Below are 18385 nucleotides of genomic sequence, written 5' to 3' on the forward strand. Positions count from 1 at the left end.
GTCAATGGAATGCTAACGGAACCTGATGGCTTATTAGCATCAAAATGGCTCCATGAGAGGCATGCTCTGTGGAGGCTGGCTTACCCCCTTGGTCTTTTCCCATCCTAAGTGAGATGAGGAGACAAATGACAAAAGTGGAATCTGTTATTAGTAGAAGGTGCGGACCTCTCCAGTCGCCTCTTCATCAGCTCTGCTAAATGTATGCTAAATTGTCTATTTTACAAATATTAGTTGTCCTTCATGTGGTTGACGTTGGATGGTGATATCATGTGGCTATGAGTTCCTCATCAGGATCAGTAAATCAACTTGCCAGTCTCCTGCTGACTCTGCAAGCCTGGGCTACCTATGAGCTAACCAGCCGGCCGGTCAAGTTTTCAAATGTAAACATCAGAGTAAAACATTGAGTAAAAGGTGGAGAAGGTGAGCTCCAAGACCCAGGTAAAGAAACTGTGTCCTGCTTCCCAGCTGCTGGGTGGGAGAAGTCAAGAGGGTTAGCCCCGAAGTAAGCATCAACTTCAGCCCTGGTCTCTTGAAACAGGAAAGTTATCTTGCTGTTATATTGATGATTATATTGAATTTATTAAATTAATTTAAAGCAGTCCTTAATTATTTGACTCAAACATAGCTTAACCATGTCATGTGATATGTAGTCTTTATCCATGACGTTCCACTTCCGGGATTGTTCAGGTGCCGCCGGGAATTCCGACGAATGTCTTTCATTTCTGCCGGATGTCCGTCACTAGGGCTGCAGCTATCGATTATTTTAGTAATCGAGTATTCTACCAATTATTCCATCGATTAATCGAGTAATCGGATAAGAAATACTTTTGTTTCATTACTATACACAAACAGTAGTTTGATACATTTTGAAAAAGCAAGATTTATTGTCACATTGCTTACAATATCATCTCTCAAAACTAAACATATGAAGTGCATTTAAGTGAACATTGTAAATGTTTCAAGAAAACATTTTCTGAAATGACACATCAACTCACACTAAGGCATACATTAAACATACATAAACATTACCTTAAGTTGTGCAACTTAACTTTCAGAACTACAGGTTTCAACCTGAGACTGATCTGTATATAGGCCTATATGTAAGTATATGTAAATATTAATTATACTCAATCTATTTTAATTTATAATATTTATCACAATGTCACACAGCCTGTTACACTTATACTAGTAGATCGCTCGATCAACTGTTTCTCCGTGAAGAGTGAGCAGCGCAACAATCAGCTGTTTCTCCAACGAGATGGTCAACAAGTCGGCTCTCTTTAGATCAAATTGTGGTCACTGCAACGTATTTTCTTGTCTTTGCTTTTGGTAGTTGTTGTGTTTGTAGTTTCATCATTCACAACCTCAGGATTTACTTTTGTCTGGTTCACTTCGTGGAATGGGATGATTAAGTTAGACTCGATGTTTTCTGCTGAGATGCTGAAGATTGATGTCGTATATTATTGTGGTAAGCTAGTTTGATTTTTGCAGCAGATACACTGCACAGAGTTTTCGCTTTAACTACGCTTGAACCGATTCAAACTTGGACACTTTCTGTCGCTTTTCTCCAGCCTTCCGTCTCTTCTCTTAGCCCTCACTATTTCACGCTCAGCATGTAAGCTGCCAGCAGACTAAGCAGCGTCTGGTGTGCGACAATAATAATGATCCGTGTGGAAACACTGTCCGTCAGCAATACAACGTTGGTAACATTGATTTAACGAAGCTTCAAAGCAAATCATTTTGCATCGACGATTTTTTTGTAATCGAATTATTTGAGTTATTCAAGGAATCGTTTCAGCCCTATCCGTTACCTTTCGCTTTCTTTGTGTTGGCATTTTAAACTCCGGTCAATTTATAAGGAACACTATCCTTCCAGAGGCTATTTTGCAGAGGCCCCGTTGCTCCGTGCGGCGCTTAGCGCTGCCCAAGACGATTGTGATTGGTTTAAAGAAATGCCAATAAACCAGAGCATGTTTTTCTCCCATCCCGGAATACTGTGTGGACTGGTAAAAGCGAGACTATGTGGTATGACTTTTTAAGTGAAGCCAAAATATTTTGATTGCCCCCTGGTGGCTGGCTGCAGTATAGGTCATAAACCCCACCCCCTCTATGTTAGCGGATAGGACATAGGTCAAACTAAAAAATCACTATATTTGAAGTACACTTCAAATAAAGTTTTCCTAAAGATGGTTTCTGTCATTTTTAGTAGTTCTTATCGTGCTGATGTTTGTCCCAAGTGTGAATTCCTCTGATAAGTTATTGATGAAGTGATGCTATAAAAAATAAATGAAAATGGGGTAAAACGACATGATTGACAGCTGTGATTGACTCGCAATTTGTATGCGGGTGTGTGGCCAGGACTTTGATACCACAGCTCCACCACCCAATCACTACTTGGCAGACTCTGGCCCCAAAATACAAGATGCCAGTGTCCGTATCGGGGATATTGTGGCTTCACATCTGTACAGTGGGAGGAAGTGGAGACTAGCTTTATATACAGTCTATGCTTCAGTACACTTTAGAAACAAATATTACCGGGACCACAACAGAAAATTACAGATGAACATTTAATATCCAGGAATTCACATTATAGACACTTCCACTGACTATCCCTGTAACAATTTGGCCACAATGTAGCACACTGACCACGAGCACCATGGGAAAATGGTTAGGCTGTTGGCATGTTGTTCCCTCTAGTGGACACATGTGACTCCTGCAGATCAAGAAAAATATCAACAAACAACAACAACAATACTATGTCATTTTCTCTCATAGAGCCCCAATGTGTTTGTGTATAACACCTCACCACTGCATCTTAATTCTGCTTCTGGTTGAGGTAGCTCTGATAATCGCAGTGAACAGGTTTTGGCCCGTGTGCAGGAGGAACAGCAGAAACTGAAGCTGGAGAGGAAGTCAGGGAAAAGTTCAGATCAGCTTACTTCCAAAACATACTGTATGTGCAGTCACAATTCTTCTCATTACAGAGCAGGTGGCCACTCACCAGCTGCAGAGAACATACTGAAAAACAGATACTTTTGAAAAACAGATCAGAAATATACAATAACCGGCCACTTTATTTAGGTACCCTTGTGCTGTTCAACTGCTCATTAACGCTTAATGGTGTATATTATTGGCACACTTTGGACCCCTTAGTACCAACTGAACAATGTTTAAACGCCACAGCCTAACCAAGTATTGTTGCTGACCCTGCCCATCCCTTTATGACCACAGTGTACCCTTCTAATCTATCTTCTATTGGCTATTGCCAGGAAGATAAGACGTCACAAGGCTCAAATCATCTCAAACTGGTTTCTTGAACATGAGTGTTCAAATGGCCTCCCTAGTCACCAGATCTCAATACAATAGAGCAGGTTTGGAATGTGGACGACATATTTGCATCATGGGTGCAGCCGACAAATCTGCAGCAACTGCGTGATGCTATCATGTCAATGTGGACTCCAAACAATGGAAGTCATGACACAGAGGAACAATAAATAACAGGCCTTGGCTTCACAGACAAAACTTCATTGTTTAATTTTGGTCTTTTCACAGGAAGAATATAAAATGTCAGCGACTTTAGCACTACATCTACAAATCTGATGTTTTGTTGTTTGTTTTTTATGTGAAACTGATTATGCTGCTGTTTTGACCAGGACACCCTGAAGAAGATTGTTTTTATCTCAATGGGACCTTCCTGGTTAAATAAGGGATAAATAAAAATGTTTTTCTATAGTTGGTGTTATTCTTTAGTTTTTTTGTTATTGTCAATAAATCCCAAAAAAGGACCATAACCAATAATGTGTTAGTCCATCTCCCCTAACCTGTCTGTGGCACTTAATCCAAAAACCATTTGTTCCTACTGAACAAAGAAATACATATTGTATTCTTCCCCACTGCTCCCTCTCCACCCTGTGTATCCCCAAGAACAAAAGGGATAAACAACAATCCAATAAATCAATACTGTGGCTTCACAGAAATAAAATATATAAAAAAAGAAATAAAGTAACAAAAATATAAATGACTACTCAGTACAGATGAAGACTTGTCACTTTTAAGAACATAAAAATATAAAATCCACCTTATGACAGTTTTTATCTGCACAGGAAATTACAGGTATATCCAGTTTGTCTTGTTCTGGTTCAGCTCAGACAAGTTATGCGGCCAGTTTTGTGAATGTAAACCAAATCAAAATCAAACATTTATGCATTTGAGACAAAAAAGGCAGTTTTCTTTTCTGACAATGAAAGGGTCCTCCCTATGCTTGGGTCTGTGTTTCTCCCCTCCCACTCCTATATGTCTACTACTGTAACAAGATAATATCATTTATAAAAGTGTCATGGTGGCTAATCATGTAAGAAGCCACAAAGCAGTCAAGGTGAAGTAGAGCTGGGGGGCACAATCTGCAGCTCTTAACTCACACACACAGGCTTGTTGTTTAGACTGGATTGAATATTTATTAGAAATAATCATTATCATACCTCCATTGTCCACTAAACTGCATGCACAGGCAGGACACTTTGCCACGCACAAGCCATCTGGACACTAAAACCAAGAGAACGTTAATGAACAAAATAAGAAGAAAAAAAAAACATTCAAATCTGCAGCATTTAAAAACAAAAATCTACTCACTGATAGAAATCTTGCAACCACTGTTTCAACAGTTAACTTCAGGGACCATGCTGGAGAACCTTTGGACAGTAGGTTTTCTTGCATATTTAAGGGCCACTTGCAGCACCCACTGCCTCCAAATCCAGATATTCTGCGAGGGATGAATAAAGACTGCAGCGGCCAGCTGCACCAGAAACATTTCTGTTGCAACAGACTTAACTAAACCACAGTAAACGAAAACACTGCAAATAGGTGAAAGCCAAGTTGCCTCCCACCTGAGCAACCTTGCTTAAAGTAATGACAAGATTTGGATTACTTCCTGTTTGTATTCTTTTATTTTGGACAGGATCAGGTACATGTTCAGCACAGCAGGGGGGGCTGTTTCCGGTCATAATGTGACCGACTTGCAGTATTATGATTTTTAGCTGGACTGCAGTAGGGCCAGCCCTATAAACATGAAAGTCTGTCGCTGAGTGAGTGAGTGATAAAGTTACACCATTAGTCGAAGTGAGTGATGACGCTGGTTGAGTTCAAGCTTCCCCATTGGCCGTTGCTGTTTCGGAAAATACATGCATCCGGCGGAATTTCCTGAGGCACCGGAGCAATCCCAGACAACCTGATCTCACAGAATTCCGTGAAATGAACACGGCCCCTTAACACAAAATCTGTGACAGTTTCACGGAATCGCTGAAAATTCCGTGATGGGTCCACGGATGCGATGCCTACGTAAGTCAATGACAGGCATCATCCGTGGTCTACACACGGATTCCCTGATCACAGCATGATTCTTTCTGCCAGTTGGGCTGTGGCAGAGAAGCTGTATAGCTTTGCTATTATTGGTATTTTTAGCCCAATAACCGCTGTTTTAATCAACATTTATTCACCAGATCGTATCATGGTTTATTTGTATTTCTTTTAATGTTATTATTTCGGTCTATCCAGGGAAAGCTGGATTGCTTTGTTGTTTATTTATATTTTTAAAACTATAACACTACATCGAGCAACATATATTTAGATGTTATCATAGTATACATTTCTTTATTTTAATAATATTATTTCGGTCTTATCCCACAATGCAATGCGGGCATTCATTCACAGAATCAGACAGTGATCAGCGGGTCTTTAACGCCAGTATCGCTTCAATGTACATATATACAATCAGTGGTTTAGTCACCAGCAACAACACGTTGCTCAGCTTTGTTCCAGTAAGTTATGCACCGTAATAACGTTTAAAGAAATCCGCGCAATACTCCGCTCGGCGTATAAGAAGATAAGAAATACATAATATTCGTAATATTGATGTTTTTATCTAATGTTGTATTTGAGGATATAAACAATGACGATATTAATAATAATAAAATACAGTTTCATGTATTTGTCTCATGTATTGTGACAACAAATCAAATCAGCTGAAGACTCCGGAAGTGACGTAGTAATTACCGTACAGCGTCTGTGAAAGCTTGCTGCACGTTGTAGCCTACGTGAGAATTTTTAATTTTTAATTTTATTTTCCATGCATCGTTATTTTAAAAATGCAATTTTCTAATTTTGTGGTTCCATCCATCCATCCATCCATCTTCATCCGCTTATCCGGGGTCGGGTCGCGGGAGTAGCAGCTCAGCAGGGACCCCAAACTTCCCTTTCGGGCCACATTAACCAGCTCCGACTGGGGGATCCCGAGGCGTTCCCAGGCCAGGTTAGAGATATAATCCCTCCACCTGGTCCTGGGTCTCCCCGAGCCTCCTCCCAGCTGGACGTGCCTGGAACACCTCCTAGGGAGGCGCCCAGGGGGCATCCTTACCAGATGCCCGAACCACCTCAACTGGCTCCTTTCGACGCAAAGGAGCAGCGGCTCTACTCCGAGCTCCTCACGGATAACTGAGCTTCTCACCCTATCTCTAAGGGAGGCGCCAGCTACCCTCCTGAGAAACCCATTTCGGCACGCTTGTACCCTGGATCTAATTTTGTGGTTGATGAATGTTAATAACAAAGACTAAAGGGAAAAAAACATGAGCATATGTATGTGTGGGACTTACTTTGATTTAACATCACACTGCATTATTAGTTGTTTTAAATGACTTTTTTATTAGCACCATTTATCATTCAGACATACAGAACAGATTCCACAATATGAACCTGGTAATATTGGATGGTGCACAGAACAGAGAAACACAAAATGAGCAAATAACTGACTTTTTGAAATATCAATTTATGGTAGGCCTAACATATTAATTATTATATTCAGAAGATGATCCTCATATCAATCACCATGGTTACAGCTTGTAGCCATATAGCCTTCAAAATTAAGAAGGGACGAGTTTTAGGAAGCATTTCAGGAAATGAAAAGGATAGGCAGATTGTTGCTGAGGTTTGTGTTTACAGAGATGTAGCTTTGTTTGTGTACATATACAACATGTGTTTTGGCATTTATTTCACAAACTGCTGGCACCCCAATGTAAACTAAATATTTCTAAACTATAGGCCTTATTTGGACCTACCTCAATTAAATTCAATTAAATTCAATTATATTTAAATAATGTTGCTTAAGGCTGGTTGTGGAATAGCTTCATGATATAATGCATATGGTTGTGTGTAGGTCTTGTCACTGTTTGTGAAAGATGAGCAATAGATTGTGGCTGATAATGTGCTTCAGTATGGCTGCATATCACTTTGTTTATGTTTTTTATTGTAATTATATGTCAGCTGTATGATAAAACAATATGTCAAGTGTTATGTGTGAAGCATTTGAACTCAAGGCAGATATCCCTCTGGGGACAATAAAGTATTGACTGCAACATGGTCTCCATGATATAGTAAAAATTAAAACGTTGTCGTAGGACTATAGCAAAGACATCGTTGGAAACTTCTCAACCTGGACAGTAACATATGTCAGTCTGAAGAGGATACATTACTCCTGCTTTGAAATATTGACCTCTGAACCTTGAACCCAGTCCATCTTTGAAGGCTTGTCATTTAGCAACAGAAGGTGCTACACACATAGGACCAGCTGTTATAGAAAGCTCTGGACCTCAGCTGTCATGTAGATAAAGTGGGTAAAGTGTACCCACTGTAAGCACTGTCAAATATGGTAATAAGCTATTTTCACCTATTCAACGATTATATTTTTAAAATCTGATGACACCAGTGTGTTCCCCATCCCAAAAAACCCCAGGGTGTATCCAAAATTCTACACTACCAACTTCTAATTATGAGAAATATACCAATATATATAAAAACTACAACTCCCACTATAGAGGGGCCCCAGAACATGTTACAAAGCTTGTGCACTTGTAGTTCTTCCGGGGTGGGTGGTGGGACATGTTTGATTCCTGCGTTTCTGCTGTCTGCCGTGGCTGCTGGCTTCATTCCATTTCAGATTGCCGCCGCCCGTCGCCCGGCCGAGCAAACAGTACATGAGACAAATACATGAAACTGTATTTTATTATTATTAATATCTTCATTGTTTACATCCTCAAATACAACGTTAGACAAAAACATCAATATTACGAATATTATGTATTTCTTATCTTCTTATCCGCCGAGCGGCACATACCACGTCACTTCCGGAGTATTGCGCGGATTTTTTTAAACGTTATTACGGTGCATAACTTACTGGAACAAAGCTGAGCAACGTGTTGTTGCTGGTGACTAAACCACTGATTGTATATATGTACATTGAAGCGATACTGGCGTTAAAGACCCGCTGATCGCTGTCTGATTCTGTGAATGAATGCCCGCATTGCATTGTGGGATATCGGCTTTGAATGCGTGTCAGTAGCTCGGATCATATCGTAATATTCTGTATTACAGCATACTGTAATATTTCACCGGTAATAAGACCGAAATAATATTATTAAAATAAAGAAATGTATACTATGATAACATCTAAATATGTTGCTAGATGTAGCGTTATAGTTTTAAAAATATAAATAAACAACAAAGTAATCCAGCTTCTCTAGCCGAAATAGACCGAAATAATAACATTAAAAGAAATACAAATAAACCATGATACGATCTGGTGAATGAATGTTGATTAAAACAGCGGTTATTGGGCTAAAAATACCAATAATAGCAAAGCTATACAGCTTCTCTGCCACAGCCCAATTTGCAGAAAGAATCGTGCTGTGATCAGGGAATCCGTGTGTAGACCACGGATAATGCCTGTCATTGACTTACGTAGGCATCGCATCCGTGGGCCCGTCACAGAATTTTCGGCGATTCCGTGAAACTGTCACAGATTTTGAGTTAAGGGGCCGTGTTCATTTCACGGAATTCTGTGAGACCAGGTTGTCCCAGAAGTAGAACGTCAAGGATATAGACTACATCTTACAGACTCATCTAACTATAAAGCAAGGAATCTCTGTTTGCCAGTCTGTGAGTGTGTCTAACATTCAAACACTTAGAGAACCATCTATCCTACCTACTTCACACATGGTGGATGTATTGCTGGGGACCCAATGACGTGCGTTTTATACACACATATATATATATGTATATACACACATATATATATATATATCTATATCTATCTGTTGGTCTATTTTTGTTCCCTAAAGTACAAACTTAGCAAATGTTCCCTTAAAAGTACAAAAATGTATCTTTAAGGTACAATTATGCACCTTCCATTGTACATTGTGGACTTTCCGAGGTGTAAGGTACATATTTGTCCCTTAATGTTTAAATGTAAAACGGCAGGAATTAGTGGATGCTCATCACAGCAGAAAATGTCATCTCTCAATATAGAAACACAAGTTAACCTATACCATCAAACTCAATAACTCAATAATTGTCAAACTAAATTAACTGTAAAGTTTTGGGACAATGGCAAAATAAATTAGAATGTTTTTTTGGTGAAGTGTCCCTTTGAATCATTTTTAATCATGTTAATGAGGAGTATGTAATAATTTATATTCACAAACAGTATTGAAGAATTTAATTTTCAAACCCTTTACTCTATTTAAAGCATCTGTTACAGCTTTAGTTACTTTAGTTACTCCACTACAGTCATCTGTTACAGCTTTAGTTACTAGTTACTTTAGTTACTCCACTACATTCATCTGTTACAGCTTTAGTTACTAGTTACTTTAGTTACTCCACTACAGTCATCTGTTACAGCTTTAGTTACTAGTTACTTTAGTCACTCCACTACATTCATCTGTTACAGCTTTAGTTACTTTAGTTACTCCACTACATTAATCTGTTACAGCTTTATTTACTAGTTACTTTAGTTACTCCACTACTATTACTATATATATATATAGAAAAGTAGTTTTTTTATGAATGTAAAACAGGATCAGCCACCGTCACCATATCCTACTGTACAACTCCACGATGTCGCTGACTGGAGGACTGTGCTCACTCAAAGGGTCCCTGCAGTGGTCAAACTGGATGGGCAGCCAGTCTGCTGATGTTTCCCTTCGAATCTCATGCACCGTAAAGGACCGTAGGACAACATTAGACGAGAAAAATGGATCAAGTAATGACATTTTGGAGTTATCACATTTTCCAAACTCTTTTTCCATACCACACAAACACTCAGAAACTAATTGGTCAAGAAGAGGAAGAGACCTTTTTTTTTACAACCGGTGCCATTACAATGTCGGCAATTTCACGACACAATACATAGATCCGCCAGTAACTGCAGCCTTTAGGTACCCTGTGTGCCATCAAGAAGGGAAGTAGACGGAATAAACACCACTTCTGTGAGCAGATCCAACAACACTGGAGCCCTGTAAAATATTTTCTGAGAAAGGCACAGGCTTATTTGTCCTATCATTTTGTCCAATGGACATCTTTCTTAGTTCCTCATTTAGTTCTTGTATAGTTATGTTTTTCTTGATGAGCTTTACATACAACAAGCCTCAATACCAACGGTGCTACACCCTCCAAGAAATCATGCATGCCATCTGGAGGAAGAGATGTTGTGACGTCAAAGTAATCTAACTGGTCAAATACACATCCACCACGAATTCCATACATTCCTTTGTTTTCCGGATTTTGTTTTACACATTCTAAATGGTATATGTGTACATCAACATTTCTTAAAACAAAATCTGATTCACTAAAGTTCTGTTTCATCTCAGAGTGAGTCGCAATGGAGTATCTACAGATTCCACCAGCAGCAAAAGACATGGTAAATCCACCTATCATGTGAGATGACAGATTGTCTCCCAATATTGCAGCTACAGTTCCAAAAACATGCTTCTCCATGCCATGAACAAGGATAATAAGTCCCTCTGATGGTAGTTTCTTATGGTCATCCAGTAATTGTTTCAAAATTACATCTTAACCAAACTTTGACGTGGACAAGCAAAGCTAGATGGATATGTTTTAGCTGTGAGCAGTACTTTGAACCTACGTTTCCAACAGGGTTGTAGAGCGTTGTGGATGAGTTCAAAGCTTGTTTTTCTATGCAGAACACAGACATCATTCAGCGTCATGTAGTTGATCCTTTAAGTGACTCATGATTGTATTGTTTTTATAATGTATTTTTGCTTTGGCTTGGTGTGCTAAAGTGTTTTGCTTGGTCTTTGATAAAAAAGTTTTTATATTGTGTTTTTCTGCACTATAGTGCTGTTCTGATTAGTGATTAGTGATGTTCATGAAATTGAAAGAAGGAAAAGATAAATGGTGCCATTGTATTTATTCCCTGCCATGCAGCTATTCTCTGATATCACTGTTGCTTTTGTTTTTGGAGTGCCAGTATAAAGTTGTCAGTTGGTCAATGAAATGCTTCTTAAGTTAAGTCTTACTTTTTTTTTTTAAATGCTTTTTATATTGGACATGACATCCTAAAACATTGTGGCATTTTATTTTGGGATGTTACATCGTATGGTTGTGAGATGAATTATTATTGAATCTGTGAATTAAACTGTTTTGCATTTTAAGGACTAAAATAAATGTCTAAAATTCAGTTAGTAGTTGTTTGCCTTTTTTATTTCACTTCTTAACGAATAAATAGGAAAGTTTTTGCCACTTAAAGGTACAAAATGGCTTTGTCACTGGGGCGGTACCTTAATGGGACAAAATTGTACCTTTTCCAGGGGTACTTTGTTGTACCTTTGTTTAAGGTACATTATTGATCCTCAAAGGTACAATATTGCCCCTTTAGAAGGTACAAACAAGTAAGGCACAAATTTGCTCCTCTGAATCAAGGTACAACAATGTACCTTTGAGGGTACCACCCAAGTGACAAGCTTTTCTTCCTTAAAGGTACAGTTTGTACTTTTTTTTTACTGAGAGTGAATGTTCTCTTTGGCAGGCAACATTTTGCAGAAGAACAGGTCAGCTTTATCATCTGAAAATCTGAACAAGCTTTCTGCCTGAGTTGACAGGAGGCATGCTGCACAGGTGCACACTGTTTGAACTTATTATCTATAACCAAGAATGTACAGAGTGTTCCCTCTGTCTCTTCTCATACATTATGGCATTTTATTTCTAAAATAGGCCTACTTTTTGCTGCATTCATTTGAGTTGAGATGTTACTATGCAAAAAAATTACAGGTAAGCTATTTGTGACTTTGTAGCAGACATTACTTTGTAACAGTTGTTGATTATTGCTAAATATGTCTGCAGTTCATATGGATGCCTCAACAAATTAAGATTGTTAGTGAATACTTGTTTGATACATGTTAATGGTTGAGATAATAAAGCTGAATAATCTGTTTCTTTAAACCAGTTTGTCATGCATTCATTTCTTTCAACACTGCACATTTACAAGTAAATCGTAGTATTTTAAATGTGCAATTAATCGTGATAAATCACAGCCCATGACTGTGATTAACTTGATTCATTTTTTTAATCGATTGACAGCACTGTATATATAGTATACATTTATATATACATACTATTATAACATGAAAAGTTTGTTTCCATAACATAATAAGCAGATGTTTATGTTCACTTTCACTATTATGAAAATATAGATACTAAATATTGATTGGAAGATGAACACCAGTTCACATGTGCTATCAGCTGACATGAAACCAGGTGTTTGTCTTGTGCCTGTGCTTTATTATCCAAAGTTACATTCTTTACACTTTTTGTCCACTTACATTTCATCAATTATCTTACATACTGCTTGTAAAACATGTAGACTAGTCATAACGTAGTGACAAAAACATTATCTATAATGAGGTCATTACAAATCAAACGACACTGCTGATTCGCTCAAAGTCCCTTCAGGAACATCAGAGGAGCAATATGCTTTTTCTTCAATTTATAACAATTGATCAACAGATCTTAGATCTAAGAAGGCATTATGTCGGATCTTCACACACAATACATCCAGATTCCTGTTTAACTGTGTTGAAGTGTAAGAAGGTCAGCCTGTGGGCATGTTGTTCCCTCTAGTGGACACTATTGAGTACTGCAGACACAGGAACAATCCCTGAAGCTGTAACAATACTTTGTCAACATTTTCTCATAAAGCCCTTGTGTGTTTGTGTGTAACACACCTCACCACTGCGTCTTATTTCTGCTTCTTCTTGTTGAGGTAGCTCTGATAATAGAAGTTACTGAAGAGGATGATGAGGGTGATGCAGTAACTAAACACCACCGCATTCATAGTGTCGGGGAAGTCGCAGTCTGTGAACAGGTTGTAGCCCGTGTGCAGGAGGAACAGCAGAAACTGCAGCTGGAGAGGAAGTCAGGGAAAAGTTCAGATCAGCTTACTTCACTAACATATTGAATAGTCTCATACAGAGCAGGAGGCCACTCACCAGCTGCAGAGAAGTGAGGTATCGCTTCCACCACAGATACTTCTGCATGTGAGGGCCGATGGCAGCCAGGCCGTAGTAAGAATACATCACAATGTGAACAAAGGTGTTGACCAGCCCGATGAAGAACGCTGCAGGATATAAACAGAGGAATCTAATTTCTCTCCTTTTCAGGGATAGAATATTTCATTACACTAAAACCCCTATCAAATAATGTTTCCACTACATAGGCCTACTTTTTTTATTACACCACTACTCACTCCATGTAGGACCATTACTGTAAATATATGGGGAGCATATTTTGATACTCAGGGGTTTTCAGGGGCATTTCGATAGATCAAATCCCCTAACAAAAATAGTGCAAAACGATTAAGTAGCACATCTCGATGGGGAGCACATATCAACAGAACACTGGCAATTAGAAATGGGCTGTTTCATTCAAACCGTTTAAGTCAGCTGAGAGAAAAAAAAGCCATGCACGTTGCTATGAGTCGCTCATCAGAATCGGAAAATCAACTTGCCAGTCTCCTGCTAACTTTGCTAGCCTGGCCGGCCAAGGTTTTCAAATGTAAACATCAGAGTAAACACCCAGGAAAAGGTGGAGAAGATGAGCTCTAGCTAGGGCTGTGCAATTCATCGAATTCTGATCGTGATTTCGCCTCGTAATGATCACAAAAACAATTTTATCGAGAAAAACTATTATTTGGCACATTACGTTTTGCCAGTAAACCCTTGTGTTGTATTTTGTTCAGAATAAAAAAAAAAAGTACAAACAGGAAAAGTATTAAGGGAAATTTCACAGTTCAAGGTGTTTTCACTGTTCGTTCAATGTTTTTTAAGTTTACTGAAGGCAACATCTTTTCAAAAGTCAACGAGTAATCGTGATTTCAATATTGACTAAAATAATTGTGATTATGATTTTTTCCATAATCAAGCATCAGTAGCTCCAGCTAGCCAAAACCATATCTGCATTATATACAGTATATATATATATATATATATAAAATATCCGGTGAGCAGCAGTTCTCTGGGCCAAAATGCCTTGTTGATGGCAGAGGTCAGAGGAGAATGGTCAGACTGATTCGATCCAACAGAAAAGCAACAGTAACTCAAATAACCACGTTACAACCAACCGAGGTGTGAAGAAGTGCATCTCTGAACGCATAGTATCGCATTGCCAGACCTATCTCCACAGCGCTATGGAGTGACTGAACACCCAAAATGTCGCACTTTGAAGCAGTTGGCCTACAGCATCAGAAGACCACACAGGCTGCCACTCCTGTCGGCTAAGAACAGGAAACGGAGGCTACAATTGCACAGGCTTTCCAAGATTGGACAATAGAAGATTGGAAAAACGTTGCTTTGAAAAAAACGTTTTAGAATATCACCAGACTTCTCCTTTAAGTACCAATTTACTATCTTTTTATATGAAATTGATACTGATACTGATATATATATATATATTGCACTATTTTATATATATATATATATATATTTTGCACTATTTTATATATATATATATATTTTGCACTATTTTATATATATATATATATATATATATATATGCACTATATATATATATATATATATATATATATATATATATATATATATATCAGTATCAGTATCATTATAGCACTTACAGTGAATGACTAAAATAGTTGACTTACACTGTCCACCGGCCACATACTTGATTCCCGCCCACCAATTAAAGATCATGGTGCCATGGTGGTAAATATGAAGGAACGTCAGCTGACTGTTCTTCTTCCTCAGGATGAAGAATAGCTGCTCATAGAGAGGAGCAGAGGAGGCTGTTAAAGTTTCAACTCTGCATTTCACTGATATTGCAAACATTTTTTATAAAATACGCACCGTGTCACTGAGCTCTATGACCTTAGAGAAGAAGAACCACCAGCAGGCCTTGGCCATCTGGAGGAAAGAAACAACGGAGAAATGTGAGTTTTAGATAGTATTCATTCTGTCTGTACTGTGAATTATATTCCACTTGTAGCCTGTGAAAGACCAAATGTCTGCATAAACACACCAAAGTGACTGAACGTATCTACTGTAGTGAGACACTTGCTTACCCTTACTGCCAGCGGGCTGCTGCTGTAATCTACAGGCTGACACAGATAGCTGTAGTTCGAGAGCCAGGATGTGACCAGGAACTGGAACAGATTCATACAATGACTTCATTAAATTGAACACCACCAATATCACAACTTACAGTATATTATAAAATAGAAATTCTTAACAGGAAGCAGCATCTAAAACCTGTAAAACCGAATATGTCCATCTTCAATGTGCTCATCATTGGTCTGGTTTTCTGATTAAAAGAAAACAAAAGGCGGCACAAACACACCTCATAGAACATGTAGCCAGACAGGCCGACCATGGCAAAGTTGTAAACAATGAGAACGCCTTTGAGGTCAAGGGGTTCTCTGTGTTTCATCAGACGAGGGCCGGCCCACACCACGAAGAGGTACACCAGGAAGATGAGTGCCACCGGGACGGGGGAGTAGACCAGCAGCCACTGGTCTGTCCTCTTGTCTGGAACATAATAGAGCTCTGTGTCAGGGACTATTTACAAATGAACACATTTATTACAGGACACATCTCTGGCTAGAATTACAAGTTTTAGAAGCTGCCTTGAGTTGCACAAAATTTCAGCACTGATGTAAGACACATTTCTGTTTTAATCTGCACAAGAAATTGCAGGTTTGTGTTTTTTAGTTTGTATGCAGTTTTGAGAATGTAAACCAAATCCCAATTCAAAAGCATTAAATATTTATAAATTTGCACTTGAAAAATAAAAGGCAGTTTTCGTCTGACAACAAAAGGGTCCTCCCTACGTTTGGGTCCGTGGTACTCCCATCCCTATATGTCACAAGGTAATATCATGGTGGCTAATCATGTGAGAAGCCACAAAGCAGTCATTGTGAAGACGAGCGGGGGAGCACAATCTGCAGCTGCCAACTCGAACACACAGGCTTGTTCTTTAGACTGGACTGTTCACCATCATACCTCCATTGTCCACTATCCTCTGGTGTATAGACACGACACTTTGCCACGCAGAAGCCATCTGGAAACATAGAGAAAGTTAACATTTAGTTAATATAGGTAAAAATCTGTAGCCTTTAAAGAAAAAAAAAAAAAAAAAATACTCACTGATGCAAACCTTGCAACCAGTGTTTCAACACTTCAGTGACCACGCTGGAGAACCTTTGGACCTATGCTTTGGACGTTGTCTGGCAAATAAGTATTAGCAAAGGTCAACCTGCAGCACCTGCTGTAGCCAGATCTTCTGGGTGGATGAATAAAGACAGACTGCAGTGACCAGCTGCACCAGAAACATTTCTGCTGCAACAGACTTAACTAAACCACAGAAAACAGAAAATCACTGCAAATAGGTGCAATAGGGTTGCCTCTCACTTTGAATGACTGGAGAAAAAGTAATTGGTTTACTTCCTGTTTGGGAGTATATATTTGACAGAATACATGTTCAGCACAGCAAAGGGCGCTGTTTCCTACCATAATGTGACCAACTTCATGATTTTACTTCATTTGTTGCTTATGTATTATGGCTTGTATAATTCCATTGATTTTATTATTCTGTGTGTGTGTATAAAAAAGTATCATTTTCGGACCATTATATATATATATATGTGTGTGTGTGTGTGTGTGTGTGTGTGTGTATACACAGACGTATATATATATATACATATAAAATAAAAACACCCTCTTATCCATCAAGGGATAAATGCAGATATATACTTATTCCTCTGTAAAATGAAATACAGCGGGGAAAATAAGTATTGAACGTGTCAACATTTTCCCCAGTAAATATATTTCCGAGGGGGCTGTTGGAATGAAATTTTCACCAGATGTCGTATTTAAGAAGCAATCCTGCCACCTATTAGTGCAAATTAATATCAGCTGGATTAGTCCTAATTGATGGCCTATAAAAAGGTTTCTCATTACCAAGGTGTCACTCAAGAAGCATTTCATGATGGGTAAAAGCAAAGAGCTGTCCCAAGACCTTCGCAAGCTTATTGTAGAAAAACCTACGGATGGCATTGGTTACAGATGAATATCTAAACTTCTGAAAGTTCCAGTGAGCACTGTTGGGGCCATTATCCGGAAGTGGAAAGAACATCATGACCAAAAGAACAAGATCCAGGGTACAAGCGGCCAAAATGGGTTTCCTCAGGAGGGTAGCTGGCGTCTCCCTTAGAGATAGGGTGAGAAGCTCAGTTATCCGTGAGGAGCTCGGAGTAGAGCCGCTGCTCCTTTGCGTCGAAAGGAGCCAGTTGAGGTGGTTCGGGCATCTGGTAAGGATGCCCCCTGGGCGCCTCCCTAGGGAGGTGTTCCAGGCACGTCCAGCTGGGAGGAGGCTTCGGGGGAGACCCAGGACTAGGTGGAGGGATTATATCTCTAACCTGGCCTGGGAACGCCTCGGGATCCCCCAGTCGGAGCTGGTTAATGTGGCCCGGGAAAGGGAAGTTTGGGGTCCCCTGCTGGAGCTGCTACCCCCACGACCCGACCCCGGATAAGCGGATGAAGATGGATGGATGGATGGATGGATGGATGGAAAGAACATCATTTCATAACCGGCCACGACCAGGTGCTCCTCGCAAGATTTCTGACAGAGGAGTCCATAGAATACTTAGAAGAGTTGTCGAAGTACCAAGGACCACTCGTGGAGATCTTCAGAAAGACCTGGAAGAAGCAGGTACAGTTGTTTCAAAGAAAACAATTAGTAATGCACTCAACAGCCATGGCCTCTGTGCACGCACACCACGCAACACACCACTGCTCAAGAAAAAGCATGTGGAAGCTCGCTTAAAGTTTACTGCACAACATCTGGACAAGCCAATGACATACTGGGAGAATATAATTATTCTCCCAGTATGTAATATATGTAATATTATAATATAATCCGGTCAGATGAGACCAAAATCGAACTCTTTGGCTGCCATAGCATACACCATGTTTGGAGGAGAAATGGCACTGCACATCACCCTAAAAACACCATACCAAGAGTGAGGTTTGGAGGTGGG

General features: G+C 39.3%; 1 protein-coding gene and 1 long non-coding RNA gene across 2 annotated transcripts; both read right to left on the reverse strand.

The window, feature by feature from the left end:
• Nucleotides 1–2548: 2548 nt before the first annotated feature.
• Nucleotides 2549–4913, reverse strand: LOC144523538 (uncharacterized). Its single transcript, XR_013502518.1, has 4 exons — nucleotides 4630–4913; nucleotides 4479–4542; nucleotides 2807–2901; nucleotides 2549–2713 (listed from the first exon to the last, which is right to left on the reverse strand). It is a non-coding gene; the product is annotated as an uncharacterized LOC144523538 (long non-coding RNA).
• Nucleotides 4914–12483: 7570 nt separating this feature from the next.
• elovl8b (ELOVL fatty acid elongase 8b) lies at nucleotides 12484–16718 on the reverse strand. Its single transcript, XM_078259146.1, has 8 exons — nucleotides 16494–16718; nucleotides 16350–16407; nucleotides 15688–15875; nucleotides 15413–15493; nucleotides 15198–15254; nucleotides 14996–15110; nucleotides 13329–13456; nucleotides 12484–13243 (listed from the first exon to the last, which is right to left on the reverse strand). The coding sequence occupies exons 2-8, from the start codon at nucleotides 16405–16407 to the stop codon at nucleotides 13079–13081; spliced, it is 792 nt and encodes a 263-aa protein (XP_078115272.1). The 5' UTR covers nucleotides 16494–16718; the 3' UTR covers nucleotides 12484–13078.
• Nucleotides 16719–18385: the final 1667 nt, after the last annotated feature.

Source organism: Sander vitreus, chromosome 9 (genome assembly GCF_031162955.1).
Source record: "Sander vitreus isolate 19-12246 chromosome 9, sanVit1, whole genome shotgun sequence".
Taxonomy (NCBI): domain Eukaryota; kingdom Metazoa; phylum Chordata; class Actinopteri; order Perciformes; family Percidae; genus Sander; species Sander vitreus.

What these genes read in the sequence shown, in the direction of transcription:
- elovl8b (XM_078259146.1), bottom strand. Translation starts at nt 16,407, where the DNA reads ATGGCTTCTGCGTGGCAAAGTGTCGTGTCTATACACCAGAGGATAGTG. An exon ending in GAGGATAGTGGACAATGGAG is followed by an intron (nt 15,876 to 16,349) that starts GTATGATGGTGA and finishes ATTATGTTCCAG; the next exon opens with ACAAGAGGACAGACCAGTGG. An exon ending in CTGGCTACATGTTCTATGAG is followed by an intron (nt 15,494 to 15,687) that starts GTGTGTTTGTGC and finishes AATCTGTTCCAG; the next exon opens with TTCCTGGTCACATCCTGGCT.